Source organism: Colias croceus, chromosome 14, assembly GCF_905220415.1.
Source record: "Colias croceus chromosome 14, ilColCroc2.1".
Classification (NCBI taxonomy): domain Eukaryota; kingdom Metazoa; phylum Arthropoda; class Insecta; order Lepidoptera; family Pieridae; genus Colias; species Colias croceus.
In genome coordinates, this window is record NC_059550.1 from 5,249,908 (window position 1) to 5,266,792 (window position 16,885).

The window sequence follows — 16,885 nt, forward strand, 5'->3', positions numbered from 1 at the left end:
GCGACTGATGATAAGATACTGTTCTAGTAACTTGAGCGGTGTGAATTTTGAGCAAGCAATTTAACCTCCCTCTTGAATTACTCTATCCATTAAAATTAAAAATAACCGCATCAAAATCCGTTGCGTAGTTTTAAAGATTTAAGCATACAAAGGGACAGAGAAAGCAACTTTGTTTTATACTAGGTAGGTACCATGTAGGTACCTATGTAGTTAGTGATTAAAAATTTACAAAAACAGGGCGGAACGGACGCGGAGGCCTAGCCGGGGCAGGTAGCCTAGTCCCTTGATTTGTATTTTGTCTGTAATCTACATAATTATGATAAAAAGAGTACCTAATACCTAACAATAATTATAAAAAAAAATAACTCCTCCAACAAAAAAATGAAAGGGAGTAACAAGAAAGGGATTAATCACTAATAATTTTATTATCTGTAAATAATTTTGTACGCGTACTGCTTTACCGACATAAATTTAATATTTCTCACAACAGATGGCGCTAGATACCTCAACGTAAAACGTCTGTTTTTAGATTTATGACGTCACGTTATTTAGTTGTAGAGCTACATTCCGTTTAAAGCCTAAAAGTTACAAATTTTCAATAATAAGAGTTAAAGGAAGACGTATATATATGACATATAGACATATATGTTTAAAAAAATATTTGTATCCAAATTTTCAGAATTTGTAATTTAAACATTCAAAAAAAATTTAATATAATAAAATATTAATAAAACTAAACTTACTTATATTTTTATTCAGTTGAGTTAAAGATTCTGTTAAATTTTGTTTAACATAAGAAATTTATTACTATTTGAGACTTTTTTTCCAAGTTTATACTGTTATGAAGAGAAAAACAAAAATGGAAAAGCAAGATGCGTGCGTATATTGAAAAGCATCACGTCACTGATCGAATTCCCGAACGAGATCCGAATGAAAGCCGAAAGCAACCGAATGAATGAGCGAACAATTCTGTACTGTGAAGTGTGAAGTCCGATTAGTCCGAAGAAACTAAAAATTTGTCGTTCATTACATTGATGTAAATTTGAAAAAACTAACAAAATGATATTGTAAATTTTTCATAGACTATCCTGTTTTGTTTTAAATACTGTTCTTGTGCTATATTTTGACTATCGTATGTACAATTTTGTATTTCATCAGTAAAGTGAGAAAGTTCAGTGCGAGTGCAAGCAAGGGTGGTAACGAGAAATGTGAAGTAGTATCTATGAAGTTCAGGATTGGGCCGATTATTTTATACCTTTAATAATGAGCGGGCGCCCTAGGACCACGTCATTCGCCGAGGGCAGCAAATCCGTTCGAAAGACATTTGAAAATCAACCACCTAAACCACCTCTAGGAGGAGTAAAAATTAGTAGTGAGTACCACTTAACCATTCTTTGTCGGCCATCGTGATTTCCTACGCTGTGACGTTTCCTGATACTACACTTTTGTAAAGATAGGAATTAGCGTATCTGCGTAGAATTCATATAACCTAAGTCATTTTTAGATTAAATCGATATTGGCAGAAAGGTTAATTTTGTGTGAAGCAGTAACGACTATAGGATAGATCGTACTTGCCACATAGGCCTTGGTCCGATGCCTGACAGATATCATAATGTCAAAATGTGAAATTTTAGGGAAAAGCTAGCTTATCTTTTACGTACGTCGTATTTTACATCGATTCCCAGGCATGTTATATCTTTTAATTAAGACAGATTTTCGTGAGGTTACATATTTAATGACGTAATTTTCTACCGTACTATCATGAATTAAAGAGATACCAATTAATTATTTGGCTTTTATAACTAACAGCAGGTAGTAAAATTTGATTATTTCTTCATAGTTATCTACATAATAGAACTCATTGTGTATGAACAGCTGTTAAATATGTTTTGATCACCAGGAAAAAAATGCTATAAATATGTCTAAAAAATAATCTTATTACAAATTTTATTAGTTAATAAATAGGAATTTCAATTGAATTTTGATAAAGATGAGATTAAGATTATTAATTCATATATTATCATGACTATAAAGTAAAAAAATATTCTAGTTAATATCCGATTGATAATTTAATAATATCAGAAGTAATGAACCTGGAGATTGGTGACCTGTGTGCCCAAATGGGCAACATAAATACTTGCAGTCCTATATGTAACCAGCTGACTGGGAAGAATTTCTTGACCTGCTATTTTAAGGAACAAATATCATTGACCAACAAGCCATACACTAAAAACAAATAAATTACCTCTTAGTCTTAAAAAACAATTATTTAGTTACACTAGCAGTGCACTAATTGTTATAGAAGAAAAATAATAGCAGCATTTTTTTTATTATTTTTAATCTTCATTAACATCTTTAAATTAAAAAGGCATATTATTTATGTATGTATAATGTATATGTACATAAAAGTTGATTCATATCAATAGACTTTTCTGTCTTATGGCAGTATATAGTAGTTTTCAGTGGAATCTGCTGAAGTCTATTCAATATGTTAAGATCTTTCTGCTTTAGCTGTTTGTTAGATTACTTGTGTGTACGTGACAATATTTAATGTGCATGTGAAAATTTAATTATACTTAGGTTTATACTTAGGCTTTCTTCAAATTCCTTTGAATATAAATTGAGTCAAATATGTTTAACGGGTAACTATGTGTATATAACATAGTTTATAACATCTTTTGAAATAATACACACGCACATCCACGTCCACGCACTATGGAATAACCACATTGACAGCTCAGAATTGCTTGAATCGATGCAATTGAATGTACCCGGTTTTCGTACGTGTCAGACTAACTTATTTTCCATCCCTAAAGTTAATACTAATTATACACGAAACGGTGTGTTAAACCGCATTATGCGTGTATACAACGCAGAGTACGCAAGTGCTGACATTTTTCTACTCTCTAAACAACGCTTTGCTAATGAAATATCTAAAATAAATGGTTATTTAAACAAGCACTAGCACACACGCAACACCTACACGCACACACACACGCAAGGGTTGTTGAGGATTCCTCTTCCGCTTCCTCATAATGCGGAAGTTCCGCAATATTTTGGGTTCCTCAACCGTTACCGCATCCTCAAAAATTAAAAGAAAAAATTCCTCTTCCGCTATCGCTTCCTCAAAATTTAGAGGAAATTTATGAGGATCTACGGCAACGCACTCGCTGCAGCGCGATGGGGCCGATCCGATCGGGCGGCGAATTTACAAAGCCTATACCGTGAAATATGCCAACATTGCCCACTTTTTTAGAATAATTTCAATTTTCGCAAAAATATTCTATGGAAACATATATATATTATCTAAGTAAATGTTTTTCTTAGATCGTGTGCATATATTTTTGAAGCAAACCCTAAGCTTTTTTTGATGGTGGGCTATGTTGTGAAATAGAGATCGCTACAGTATTGGGTAATTTTGCCCACCATTCTAATTTTCGTTTAAAACAACCTCCCGTGGTAATAATAGCTTTAATTAAAATACCCTTCAAAAGTTATTTTATAACATATTATGAGTAAACATAATATCCTGTGTTTTAGCCATCATGCACAAACTATCACTTGAATTTTCACCATTTTTTGCCCGCGAAATCACACATGATACCTATTCGACGAGTTACAGCAAGTTGCTAATTTAAGTTAGCGACACAAACATTAGGCAGTGTTGTCAGACATATAACCTGTTTTACACCAAATACTATCTATTAATGTTGCCAAAGTATGAAGGTATTTTGAAATTTAAAAATTTTCTTCGAAATTTAAAAATCATGTTGTGGACAATGTTGGCATTTTTCACGGTATTATATGTATACTATTTGAGTCGTGAGTCGGACTCTAATAGATGAGCTTTTGTTTATACATATTACTCAACAAAACCAGTAAAGAAGTGTCCTAAATGGATTATCTTTTGTCGAGATATTTTTTTTTTATATTTTTTTATTCAAACATTAGGTACATACGATCAAAACCTAGTCGAGTAGAGTCTTCACCATCACTTAAATTTTCACCATTTTTTGCCCGCGAAATCACACAAATCACAAATCATGATATTCGACCAGATACAACAAGTTGCCGATTTAACTAAGCGACACACACAAAAGGCAATGTTGTCAGACATATTACCTATTTTACACCAAATAATAATTACTAAGTGTAAAGCCATATTATGCCATAGTATGAAGATTTTTTGGGGGCAATATTGGCATATTTCACGTAGTAAAAATATCAATATGTACAGACAGGAGAGTGTTTTCGTGTCTTGTTTTAATTTAAATTTAAAGGTTTTTAATTCTGATTATAATTTTCTATCATCCTCGTCTTCATCCACTTCCTCTTCCGCTTCCTCATCCGCATCCTCTTCCCCAAAAAAATATCCTCATCCTCATCCGCATCCCCTAAATTTGCGTGTGAAAATTCCTCTTCCTCCTCCTCTTCCTCATAAGCACTTCCTCAACAACCCTAACTGTCACACACACACACAGACACACACACACATACATGCGCTCACACACATTAAGTAACTAAGTTTGTATTGTAGTTATTTTTATGTTTTTTATTAATATTATTGTATACCTTTCTAGTTTATGGTCTATTCTTAAGAATAATATGTTGTAATCCTTATTGGCAATTTGTTCAATTAATCAACAAAATAGTAAAATCTTATAAAATGTAAAGCTGTTGGATTACCTACCAAAATAAATAAATAAATAAATACTCAGATTAGATAAAGGATAAATTTGGCAATTCACAATTAACATATGCCGTATCATCATATTATTCAGAATATGAAAAACATAATCATGAAAATCTTCACAATATTACAACTATTTCTTTTATCCAAAAATTTCAATAATTTTCCACTTTTGCATTTAAAATTGTCACAAGTTATGATTCCTCCTGAAGATCCTCGTAATATTAATGGTATGGTTGAAATATCAATATCATATCTTTACAGTTAATTCTTTATTTTTCATTAAATATTAAAAGGTAGTAGGATAACATTCTTAGTGGGTAGGCTCATATGTGTGCACTGGTAATTCATACCAAGAAACGGCAGAATGTAAAGTAGAAATTCAAATTATTTCATTTTAAAATATAATTCATACTATTGGAATACAGAAATACTAAATATCATAATAACTGTCTATAATATACATTATGCATATTAGGGTTAATATTATACAAATACATTTAAGTTCTAAGCTAAGCTTTAATAACAATAAGCTCATTCAATGTAAGATCTCATTTAGTTTTTATTGTAAGTTCTCCTTGCTTGTTTATAAATCATTAATAATTCCGACCATGGTGATATCCATAGAACTATGTAAGACAGCTCTGTCATTTGCATGTTAAAGCTTGCAGAAATAATTCACATAATCTCCCATGGATTATCCGAGTTATAAATGACCCCAGAAAGTCAATGATTCACCATTCTTCCTCACCTTCATTATGCAATATTTATTACATATCAGTAATTATCCTTTTCTTAATACTAACAACCTACTCGACGACGAGTAATATCTTAGGATAAAAACACAGTTTAATAAAGTTAAACATTTAAGGACTAAAATATTCACTAGGCCTTTGCGACTAAACACCTACTGTAAAACGAGGCGTGCATTTTTGATAAAGATGCATTGCAACCTTGGTTAAACAATTCATAACGTTACCAGTCGGTTCCCCGTTATATTACAAAGTTATGTAAAAATGTTTCGCCGCTTTTAGTGTGAAAATGAAAGTTAAGAATTAAGTATATTCTAAACTAAATTGAAGCGATATTACTTAATTTATTTTTGTGTACGTTTAACGATCCGACTATTCTTCGATTTTTATACGAATTCGATTTCGCATTCGATTGAAAATGATTGACAGTTTAATAATTTTACATTATTGCCTATTGTTGCATTTATTATAGTTATCTGGATTCGCCAAATCGTTGATACAATTTACTTTTAAAGAATAAAAATCTTCTATTCTTTAATTTTAACAAGTATACTAGCTGCTGCGAGCGGTTTCACCCCCGTGGCTCCTCTCCGGTTGGTCGTAGCGTAATGATATAATATATCCTTTAGCCTTCCTCCATAAATGAGCTATCTAACACCGAAAGAATTTTTCAAATCGGACCAGTAGTTCCCGAGATTAGCGCGTTCAAAAAAACAAACAAACTCTTCAGCTTTTATAATATTATAGTATAGATATTATACTAGCTTTTCCATTCATCAAATCCAAAAAAAATTGTTACCTTTGAACATCTGAATAACTTTTCTGTTGGAAGCGTAGTCTGCAAACGATATTACGCCTCCGCAAATGATCTTGGACGGTGATGGCATTCGGCCCCATCAGCTCTTCAAAAAATAATATGAGCTAGAATTTTTTGTTTACGTAGTTTTTCTCGTTACAAATACCTACGTCGTTTTTTCTTCTGCTTCCCGTTTTTAGGGTTCCTTTATTTCAAAGGGTAAATCGGGATCCTAGCCTCCGTTGTCTGTCTGTCTCCAGGCTGTATCTCATAAAGCTATCGCTAGAAGGTGAAATTTTCACAAAGGTTATTTTGCCGCTACCAGAGTAGATAATTTTTGAAAACAAAAAAATCGCAGTAGGATGAAACCCATTAGATTGTTTTTATGATTTATTCTGCTATTCTGGGCGGTGACAAATCCAAAACCATGAAAATTGGTTCAGCAGATCTCGAGTTATTAGTGTTGGAACATACAGACTTTCTTTTATATATAGATTTTCTCTTGTATCGGTAATATTTCAAAAGATAAAAAATCATCCGTTGTAAGTACAACTAATATTTTACAGCATATTTAAAAGCAAAACAAGTAATAACTGCGTTAAAAACAACCGACTTCAAACTTGCACTTGCAAAATTCACAAATACCTACAGACAAAAATGCTCATAAAATAAAAACTACTGGGCCTATCCGAATAAAATTTTTATGGGACCAATTCGACACCGAACCGCCCGAACCACCGAATCCCGCATCGAACAAAAAAAGAATCACGTAAATCGGTTCAGAAACCTCGGAGTAATCGGTGTACATACATAAAAAAAAAACATACCGGCCGAAAATTGATAACCTCCTCCTTTTTTTTGAAGTCGGTTAATAATGATGTCGATAAATATTCCTTTAATAATGGGAATAATAATCATTTTCTAATGGGTTTCAACCTACTGCGATTTTTTTTCACTTTTTATTATTTTTAAAGGGATCTACCCTGGTGTAATAACTGTAACAACAAATATGCACTAAAATTTAAAAATATATACAGTGGTGGTCATATAATTAAGAACGCTGATACAAAGGGAAGATTTTTTCAGACTAAGATGCATAACTAATTTCATGTAATTATTTTTATTTTTCTCGATATAGAAATACTTTTCCAACAAATCACTGTCTTCATTAATACACGTGATTAGCCTAAAAAATAATAGACAAACTTTTTAAACTACTTCTAAACATAGTTCTCCTATTTACTGGCTGGTCACATAATTAAGAACGCTAAATAGTTTATACTTTTATTCAGATTTGAATAGAGAACACTCGACTTGATTTGTTGTTGTAGGTGTACTTTGGCGCCATTAAGAGTTGCAAAATATTAAAAGTGATTACTTATTATTAAAAAAAATGGGAAAAAATAAAAGTTGTGATAAATCTACTAGGGAAGTTACAATAAAACTTCGCGGGAAGAATTGGTCTTATAAAAAGATAGCCGACCATCTGCAATGTTCAAAAACTATGGTTTTCCACGCCATAAGGCATTTTGATACGTATCAAACAACTTCGGATGTCCCACGTATGCCAAGACATAGAAAAACAACTCCTCGGGATGACCGAAACATCGTCCGTATGGCGAAACAAAATCCTTTTAAAGGGTCCAATGAGCTGAGAAAAGAATATTTCGGGGAAAATAACCCTTCAGCAATCTCAGCACGCACTATTCGAAGACGTTTGGTAGAAGAAAAATTGCATGGTCGGATAGCAAGAAAAGTACCCATGTTGAAACTTTGCCACAGGCAAGCCCGTCTTAGGTTTGCAAGAAAATATGAAAACTGGACTGTGCGACAGTGGAAAAATGTACTTTTCTCTGACGAAACGAAAATAAACAGAGTATGTTCCGATGGAAAACGTTATGTTCGACGTCCTCCGAATACAGATTTCGACCCTAAGTACACGAAAGTTACATTAAAACACGGTGGTGGAAATGTGAAAATTTGGGGGTGCTTTTCTGGACATGGTGTTGGTCCTGTAAAGTTGATAGAAGGTAACATGGATCAATTCCAATACAAAAATATACTGGAAGAAACAATGTTATCTTATGCTGAAGAAGTTCTACCGGTTATTTGGACATTCCAGCATGACAATGATCCAAAGCACACTGCACACACTGTAAAGGAATTTCTAACAGCGCAGTCAGTTTCTGTTTTGGACTGGCCAGCTAACAGCCCTGACCTAAACCCAATAGAGAATCTGTGGTTCGAAGTAAAGAAAAAGGTTTCAAATACACAGTGTCGAAATTTAAGGGAGCTGTACGACGTTTTCTTAGAAGAATGGAACTCTATTTCTCTAGAAAAATGTCAAAAATTAATAGAGTCAATGCCTCGCCGGTGTAAAGCAGTAATTAAAAGCCGTGGACATGCTATTAAATATTAATTTTAGTTAAAAATGTATTAACATGCTTTATAAGTTTTTCGCGCAACGTATTATTGTAATTTTTTTAATGACAGTGTCATACAAAACAATTCCCGAGCATATAAATTAATCGTTCTTAATTATTTGTCCAGCTTCACTATTATTTGAATGTGTTGCTTTGGTGAAATAAATTATTTTTCAAAAAAAATTGTTGGCGATTTTATTATTTATTCTTAAACTTAGTTGCTCTATTAATGTGGCTATTTTATGACATAACTAGTTGCTTCTCAGAAGGTGCACATCTCTGTGTATGAGATTAATTAAATAAAAATTTCTAGTACTTCGAATCGTTCTTAATTATATGACCACAACTATATATACAGGGTGTCCCAAAAAGTAGTGATGAACGGAAGCTGGGAGGTAGAGGACCTAGAGGGCTATCCGAATCACCCCCATGTATGTTATGCGATTTTTCGTATTTTCGGAGTTATGACATTTTTTTAAATTTTTCATCTATCGCTGAGTACGATGATATTTTCACTCATGGTGACGTCAGTTATTGCGCTAGATGCTTGATTTTTTTTGGGGTGCTAAGCTGAAAGATAGGCCGATTCAGTATGGTAACATTTACTATCGTTAGATCTTCGAATGGAATAAAAAAAAGAGTTAAATGCCAAGAAAGATTACCCAGTATGTTCACAACTTCAAGGGCCCATATAAAAAAATAAAATCACATAAAAAAAGTTTTCCATTTGGCTTTTAAAAACTTGCTCTATCTATCAGGTAGCTACCCTAAAAATTTCATTTTATTATTCAGAAGGCTTCAATCGAAAAATTGAAATCTAAATGTGGTAAGTGCAAAAATTGAATTAACATGATGATTAATAAAAACAAATTAAAACCAATAACAAGGTGTTTAATTACCAGGAATTTTTAAAATAACCCCTCTGTTGCTCAATGTTAGTGCGACATCACCGTAAAAAGTTGTCTTTTAAATGTCTGAATGCCCTTTTATCATTTTTAATGGTTTCTTCTGCTACTATGAATTTCCGGGTTATTTCGTCCAAATTGTGGCATTCTCTCAAGTAACCAAGGTCTTTTTAGTATCCCCATTGAAACAAATCAATGGGGCTTAGGTCGTGGGACCGTGGAGGTCAGGCTTTAAGGCAAGCGTCACCGGCGCATGCGCAGGCTGCAACGACCACTCCATCTTTCAGGGTATGTTTGCCCTTTAGCCTGGCGTCCACGGTCCCCGGACATAAACCCTATTGATTTTTTTCCGTGGGGATACTACAAAGATGAGAGACTGCCACAATTTGGACGACATAACCTGGAAATACATAGTTGCAAAAGAAACCTTTAAAAATGAAAAAAGGGCATTCAGACATTTTAAAGACAACTTTTTACGGTGATGTCGCACTTGCACTGAGCAACAGCGGGGTTATTTTAAAAATTTCTGGTAATTAAACACCTTTTTATTGGTTTTAATTTGTTTTTATTTATCATCATGTTTCTTCAATTTTTGCACTTACCACATTTAGATTTCAATTTTTCGATTGAAGTCTTCTGAATAATAAAATAAAATTTTCAGGGTAGCTACCTGATAGATGGAGCAAGTTTTTAAAAGCCAAACGGAAAACTTTTTTTTTGTGATTTTATTTTTTTACGGGCCCTTGAAGTGGCGAACATACTGAGTCATTTTATCTTTCTTGGCATTTAATTCTTTTTTTTATTCCATTCAGAGATCTATAGATAGTAAATGTTACCATACTAAATTGGCCTATCTTTCAGCTTAGCACACAAAAAAAAAATCAAGCATCTAGCGCAATAATTGTCGTCACCATGAGTGAAAATATCATCGTACTCAGCGATAGATGAAAAATTGAAAAAAATGTCATAGCTCCGAAAATACGAAAAATCGCATAACATACATGGGGGTGATTCGGATAGCCCTCTAGGTCCTCTACCTCCCAACTTCCGTTCATCACTACTTTTTGGGACACCCTGTATATTAAGGGGTCCCCATAGAATGAATAATTTTCTATTGTAGAATATGATAGTACGGAACCGTTCGTGCGCGAGTCCGACTCGCACTTGGCCTGACTTGAATGCAAAAATAAACTATGTATTTATAAAAGTAGGTTTAAAATGTTTTAAACTTTTTAGATCTTACACACACCTACCTTATTTAGATATAAAAGCGTGCATAATTTGTAAACAACATAATCCTAATCCATTTGCATTAATTTAAAGGTTGGAATTTCAACAGTTTATCTATAACTGATATTGTTTCATTACGAGTTTAATATAACTTGTTTCAACTAAGTATTCACCGGTATTAAACGCTCTTGGCCTTGTCGCGTTTTTGTAATAGGCTTCAGGGCAAAAGGCTAAATCTCTCATCTTTATTTTTTACATAGCAATAATAATATAACCATGTATTTCGAATATTTTTAATAATAAGAATAACGAAAATACTTATAATAAAACAAAAAAGTACCAATTCTTGTAGATTTAGACAAAATATTGAGTTTCCAATTTTTAAATTATTGATTATTGGAAATATTATTGGAAAAAGTATGTTGCAACTTGCAGATGATATGATATGATTATGATGCAGATGTAGTTACTTTAATGATAAAAACTTCAGGCTCAATATTTTTTGGAAACTAAGTTTAGTAAAGTTATCAGCAATATCTTGCGGAGAAACACAATAATCAATATAATAATATATTATATGCAAATGGTGACATCTGTTTCTTGTATTATTTGACATAGTCACTTGTCCACGTTATCGTAAATGTTATCAGTGACTTCAGCGAGTGTCGGCGATCTCGCTATCATATGCGGTCGAGGCAAGAGCACTCCATCCTGCCATTCGTGGTGTAACCGTGCCAACGTACTCTCGGTTTTCGAATTGCCTTTCGCTCACTTGACCACTCACGAGTCTCGCTACGACGTCGTCAGCTGCGTTTGCAATCGCTTGTCAAAGACATCGATTCATTCAGCTGATCTAATTCGCAGTGGCATTTGCTATATGTCTCACTCGAGATGCCTTCTCCGACGTAGATTACTGTTGCGAAGGCATATTCGCTTTGTCGAGTGGTGTTACGTAAATTAATTTTCCTGCTTAAGTTATATCCGCTATGTGAATAATCATGTACGTGTCTGTGATGGTGCGTTTTTCAAATGAGTGTAAAACAAGTGTATTGTAAAAATGTTACGTCGTAGAGGAACTTACACGGTGAACGCTGATGCTGAAATTCGCCACAGCCGATCGAAATCATCAGATCCTAATTACGTGTTATCCAAAAAAGGTAATATATGTCCAATTATTGATTTAATAATAAGAATGTGACGACTCATGAGACTGTCAGTGAGTAGTGCCAATTGTGCACATAAAATGAAAAAGTGTAATGGCATTTTTAGAGATAACCAACCAAGTGAATCATTCAGAACGTTTAGTAAATAAATTAGCACTGTCTTTGGCTCTTTGGAGATATTGGTGCATCGACACGTAAGATTTTGAAATGGAAATAATTTTTATTAACGCCATATTATATTCCTATTGTACGATCGTCATCGATTTTATGGCTGTATGATATATGTGTAACAATAACCTGATAAGATCTGATAGCTGGTGAATGTTAAACTGAAACAGAGATAAAGATATACATAATATGAGAAAGGATGATGAGAAAAGATTCTCCAATTAAAAAAAAAATGTTGTGTGGTTTTATGAAACCACGGTAAAAGTGAAACTTAGGCACAAAATTATCGTATTTGTACGATAATTATCGTCCGGTTCGACCGATGCATTTTGGTCTACTCGAAGGAGCGGTCTACTTGGTCTACTCGGTAATAGGTATGGTCTACTCGGTAATAGGTATGGTCTACTCGGTAATAGGTATGGTCTACTCGAAGGAGCGGTCTACTTGGTCTACTCGGTAATAGGTATGGTCTACTCGAAGGAGCGGTCTTATTGGTCTACTCAGTAAATAATATAAATTCACGAATTTTGCATGATAGAAATTATCATATCATCTCATTATCATCGTATTTGTACGATAATAATTATCGTACGTCACGCGACATGCGCTACACAGACCATGTCATTATCATCGTCTAATTGGTCTACTCGGTAATAGGTTTGGTCTCCTCGAATGTACGGTCTACTTGGTCTACTCGGTAATAGGTTTGGTCTACTCGAATGTGCGGTCTACTTGGTCTACTCGGAAATTGATGTAGACTACTCGGAAATTGGTGTGGTCTACTTGGTCTTCTCTGTGAAGGTGCGGTCTACTTGTTCTACTCGGAATTTGGTGTGGTATACTTGGTCTACTCGGAATTTGGTGTGGTATACTTGGTCTACTCGGTGAAGGTGCGGTCTACTTGGTCTACTCGGAAATTGATGTGGTCTATTGGTGTGGTATACTTGGTCTACTCGGTGAAGGTGCGGTCTACTTGGTCTACTCGGAAATTGATGTGGTCTACTTGGTCTATTCGATAATAGGATTGGTCTACTTGGACTAATCGGTGAAAGTGCGGTCTACTTGGTCTACTCGGTAATAGGTTTGGTCTACTCGAAGGTGCAGTCTACTTGGTCTACTCGGTAATAGGTATGGTCTACCTACTCGGCCTACTCGGTGAAGGTGAGGTCATGGCGACATATCCAAGGGTGTGGTTTTATGAAACCCCGGTAAAATGAAATTGTTCGAACGGTTCGGAACACTGCTTTGTGTAGCGCATGTCGCGTGCCGAGTAGGTAATACCTACTCGGTTGCCGCGATACACGCGACATGCGCTACACAGACCAAAAAGTTTGAGGCGATGTAATAAAAGTTTCACTTTAAAAGACTGAACTCGAAAATACTCGAGAGAATAATGCATTCAACGCAGTTTTATACATTTATGTAAATCTTTTTAAAATGCTAGAAGTGAACGTCGATTGAAAGAAACAAAATAAGGGGAATTTATCAGATTGGCCCATATTTCCGCCACAAGTTCAAGAAGCAATCAATCGCACCGGAGAACCACTTGCTTTAACTGCTCTCCAAACCACAGAAATAAAGTGGTTACTAAAAGGCGAAAGTTAAATGAAGACTAATTTTTATTAAATGTCTTTCTTAAAGCGTTTTCGATATGTAATCAAAACGAATGTTATTTTTTTAATAATTTACATATTATGTATAGATTGCTGTCTGCTCTACATTTTAATATTAAACGTTCAACTTATTTCAATCAGACGAATACGTGACTAATGCGAAGTTTACAACAGCAATTGAAGTTCAAAATTCTCTAACATTCGTAGTGATGTTTTCTGAAACATGTACGCGTAAACAAGCGTCCGAAGGTCAGTCTGTTATAAATGCGTTATTTTTTTATTCCTTTGGAATACTTATAAATAAAAATAGTAATATAGTAGTAGCGATAGTGCGCAATAAATGATAGCGTAAAATAATATGCGGTGTTTATAGTTCGTTCATTGTTGGGGATATCCCACTATTTCCTATCACAGTATTGATTTTCTTCTATAGCAATTATGATTGATGTGTCCATTACCTGTCTTTCGCACAGTCATGGATTTAACAACTAGCCGTGCAAATTCAATTTTGTTTTATCCAGACTTAATAGAGCACAACATTTTATGAGTCTTTCAACAATACCGATGGAAATTGATATTGCATAATTGACTTATTGCTTTCGCATTTTGGATAGTATCTAATACAAGTAAATAAATAATGCGTATTTTTCATGAATGTAAAATATTTACATTAGAAACTATCCGCAATTTACAATTATATATATATTCTTTCTTAAAATCTTTTTTTTTAATTCTTCTTTATAAACTCCTTTTCTTTAATTTATATTAGATTGGCGCTTAATTTGGTTTATTTTTTTAAACACTTGTTTCACAAATATTTTTAATTACCTTCCATTTGTTTAAAATGTACTATAAAAACTGATTTTATAATCGAATAATTTAATAATCAGAGAACGTAAAGGGATTGAAATCCGAGATGGACGGTAAATGTTCTTCCCGTGAACACCATCACAATTCACAATATTGTATGCATTATCTTACAACGACGATCTTAGTCACAAGTCTGATTTTCTTTGACAGTATCGGTAACATTATCACGTCTAGATATTGTATGTAGGCACATAGGTATTGATATTTTTAACCTCAGAGCAAAAATTGCGTGGTTTTCAAATGTAATGTATAATCATATTCTAGATGATGAATACTGAAACCTTGTCTTGATTGGCCATCCAACCAATTTAAATTTTACATAACAAAATATTGAATACCTTCCCAAATATAGTGAAAGCAGAACGATCCAAATATTATGTGTATAGGAGACGCGGCGCGCGGCGGTAACAAGCAGTATAATAAACGTCTAACCATTTTCCCATTCTAAATTTTCACTTCAAATACCTATATCAAAAACATCATCATTCTTAAGTCTGATTATACAGGGTGTCCCAAAAAGTAGTGATGAACGGAAGCTGGGAGGTAGAGGACCTAGAGGGCTATCCGAATCACCCCCATGTATGTTATACGATTTTTCGTATTTTCGGAGTTATGACGTTTTTTTCAATTTTCCACCTATCGCCGAGTACGATGATATTTTCACTCATGGTGACGTCAATTATTGCGCTAGATGCTTAATTTTTTTTGTGTGCTAAGCTGAAAGATAAGCCAATTCAGTATGGTAACATTTTCTATCGTTAGATCTTCGAATGGAATAAAAAAAAGAATTAAATGCCAAGAAAGATAAAATTACCCAGTATGTTCACAACTTCAAGGGCCCATAAAAAAATAAAATCACATAAAAAGAGTTTTCCATTTGGCTTTTAAAAACTTGCTCTGTCTATCAGGTAGCTACCCTAAAAATTTCATTTAATTATTCAAAAGGCTTCTATCGAAAAATTGAAATCTAAATGTGGTAAGTGAAAAAATTTTATCAACATGATGATCATTATAACCAAATTAAAACCAATAAATAGGTGTTTAATTAGCAGAAATTTTTAAAATGACCCCGCTGTTGCTCAATGTAAGTGTGACATCACCGTAAAAAGTTGTCTTTTAAATGTCTGAATGCCCTTTTATCATTTTTAATGGTTTCTTCTGCTACTATGAATTTCCGGGTTATTTCGTCCAAATTGTGGCATTCTCTCAAGTAGCCGAGGTCTTTTTAGTATCCCCATTGAAATAAATCAATGGGATTTAGGTCGAGGGACTGTGGAGGCCAGGCTTTTAGGTAGGCGTCACCGGCGCATGCGCAGGCTGCAACGACCAATCCATCATTCAGGGTATCTTTGCCCCTTAGCCTGGCCTCCACGGTTCCCGGACATAAACCTCATTTTTTTTTTCGCGGGGATACTGCAAAGACGAGAGACTGCCACAATTTGGACGAAATAACCCGAAAATTCATAGTAGCAAAAGAAACTATTAAAAATGATAAAAGGGCATTCAGACATTTAAAAGACAACTTTTTACGGTGATGTCGGACTTACATTAAGCAACAGCGGGGTCAATTTAAAAAAATCTGGTAATTAAACACCTTGTTATTGGTTTTAATTTGTTTTTATTAATCATCATGTTAATTCAATTTTTGCACTTACCACATTTAGATTTCAATTTTTCGATTGAAGCCTTCTGAATATTAAATTGAAATTTTCAGGGTAGTTACCTGATAGATAGAGCAAGTTTTTAAAAGCAAAACGGAAAACTTTTTTTATGTGATTTTATTTTTTTACGGGCCCTTGAAGTGGTGAACATACTGGGTAATTTTATCTTTCTTGGCATTTAATTCTTTTTTTTATTCCATTCAAAGGTCTGACGATAGTAAATGTTACCATACTGAATTGGCCTATCTTTCAGCTTAGCACACAAAAAAAAATCAAGCATCTAGCGCAATAATTGACGTCACCATGAGTGAAAATATCATCGTACTCGGCGATAGGTGAAAAATTGAAAAAAACGTCATAACTCCGAAAATACGAAAAATCTCATAACATAAATGGGGATGATTCGGATAGCCCTTTAGGTCCTCTACCTCCCAGCTTCCGTTCATCACTACTTTTTGGGACACCCTGTATACATAATTACATGTACTTATTTATAGTAATCCAAAGATTTGCAGAATACGATGTGTAGTCTGTAGATATGCGACATAGAGCGTGTACCCACCTGCCTATTTTTTTTTTTGGTTAACTGCATATTATAGAAACGTAGTGATTTT

The 16,885-nt window shown here is 33.9% G+C and overlaps 1 protein-coding gene across 5 annotated transcripts in view; it reads left to right on the forward strand.

The window, feature by feature from the left end:
• Positions 1–966: 966 nt before the first annotated feature.
• LOC123697404 (glycogen synthase kinase-3 beta) overlaps positions 967–16,885 on the forward strand; it is a 33,801-nt gene continuing 17,882 nt past the window's right edge. For 3 of the 5 annotated variants that reach the window (XM_045643904.1, XM_045643906.1, XM_045643907.1), the window contains exon 1: positions 967–1,372. In XM_045643904.1, coding sequence (XP_045499860.1) covers positions 1,264–1,372 — 109 coding nt within the window. In that variant the 5' untranslated portion in view covers positions 967–1,263. Of the gene's footprint in view, positions 1,373–11,540; positions 11,954–16,885 lie in introns of those variants that run through there. The other 2 variants (XM_045643908.1, XM_045643905.1) reach the window with 2 other exon arrangements.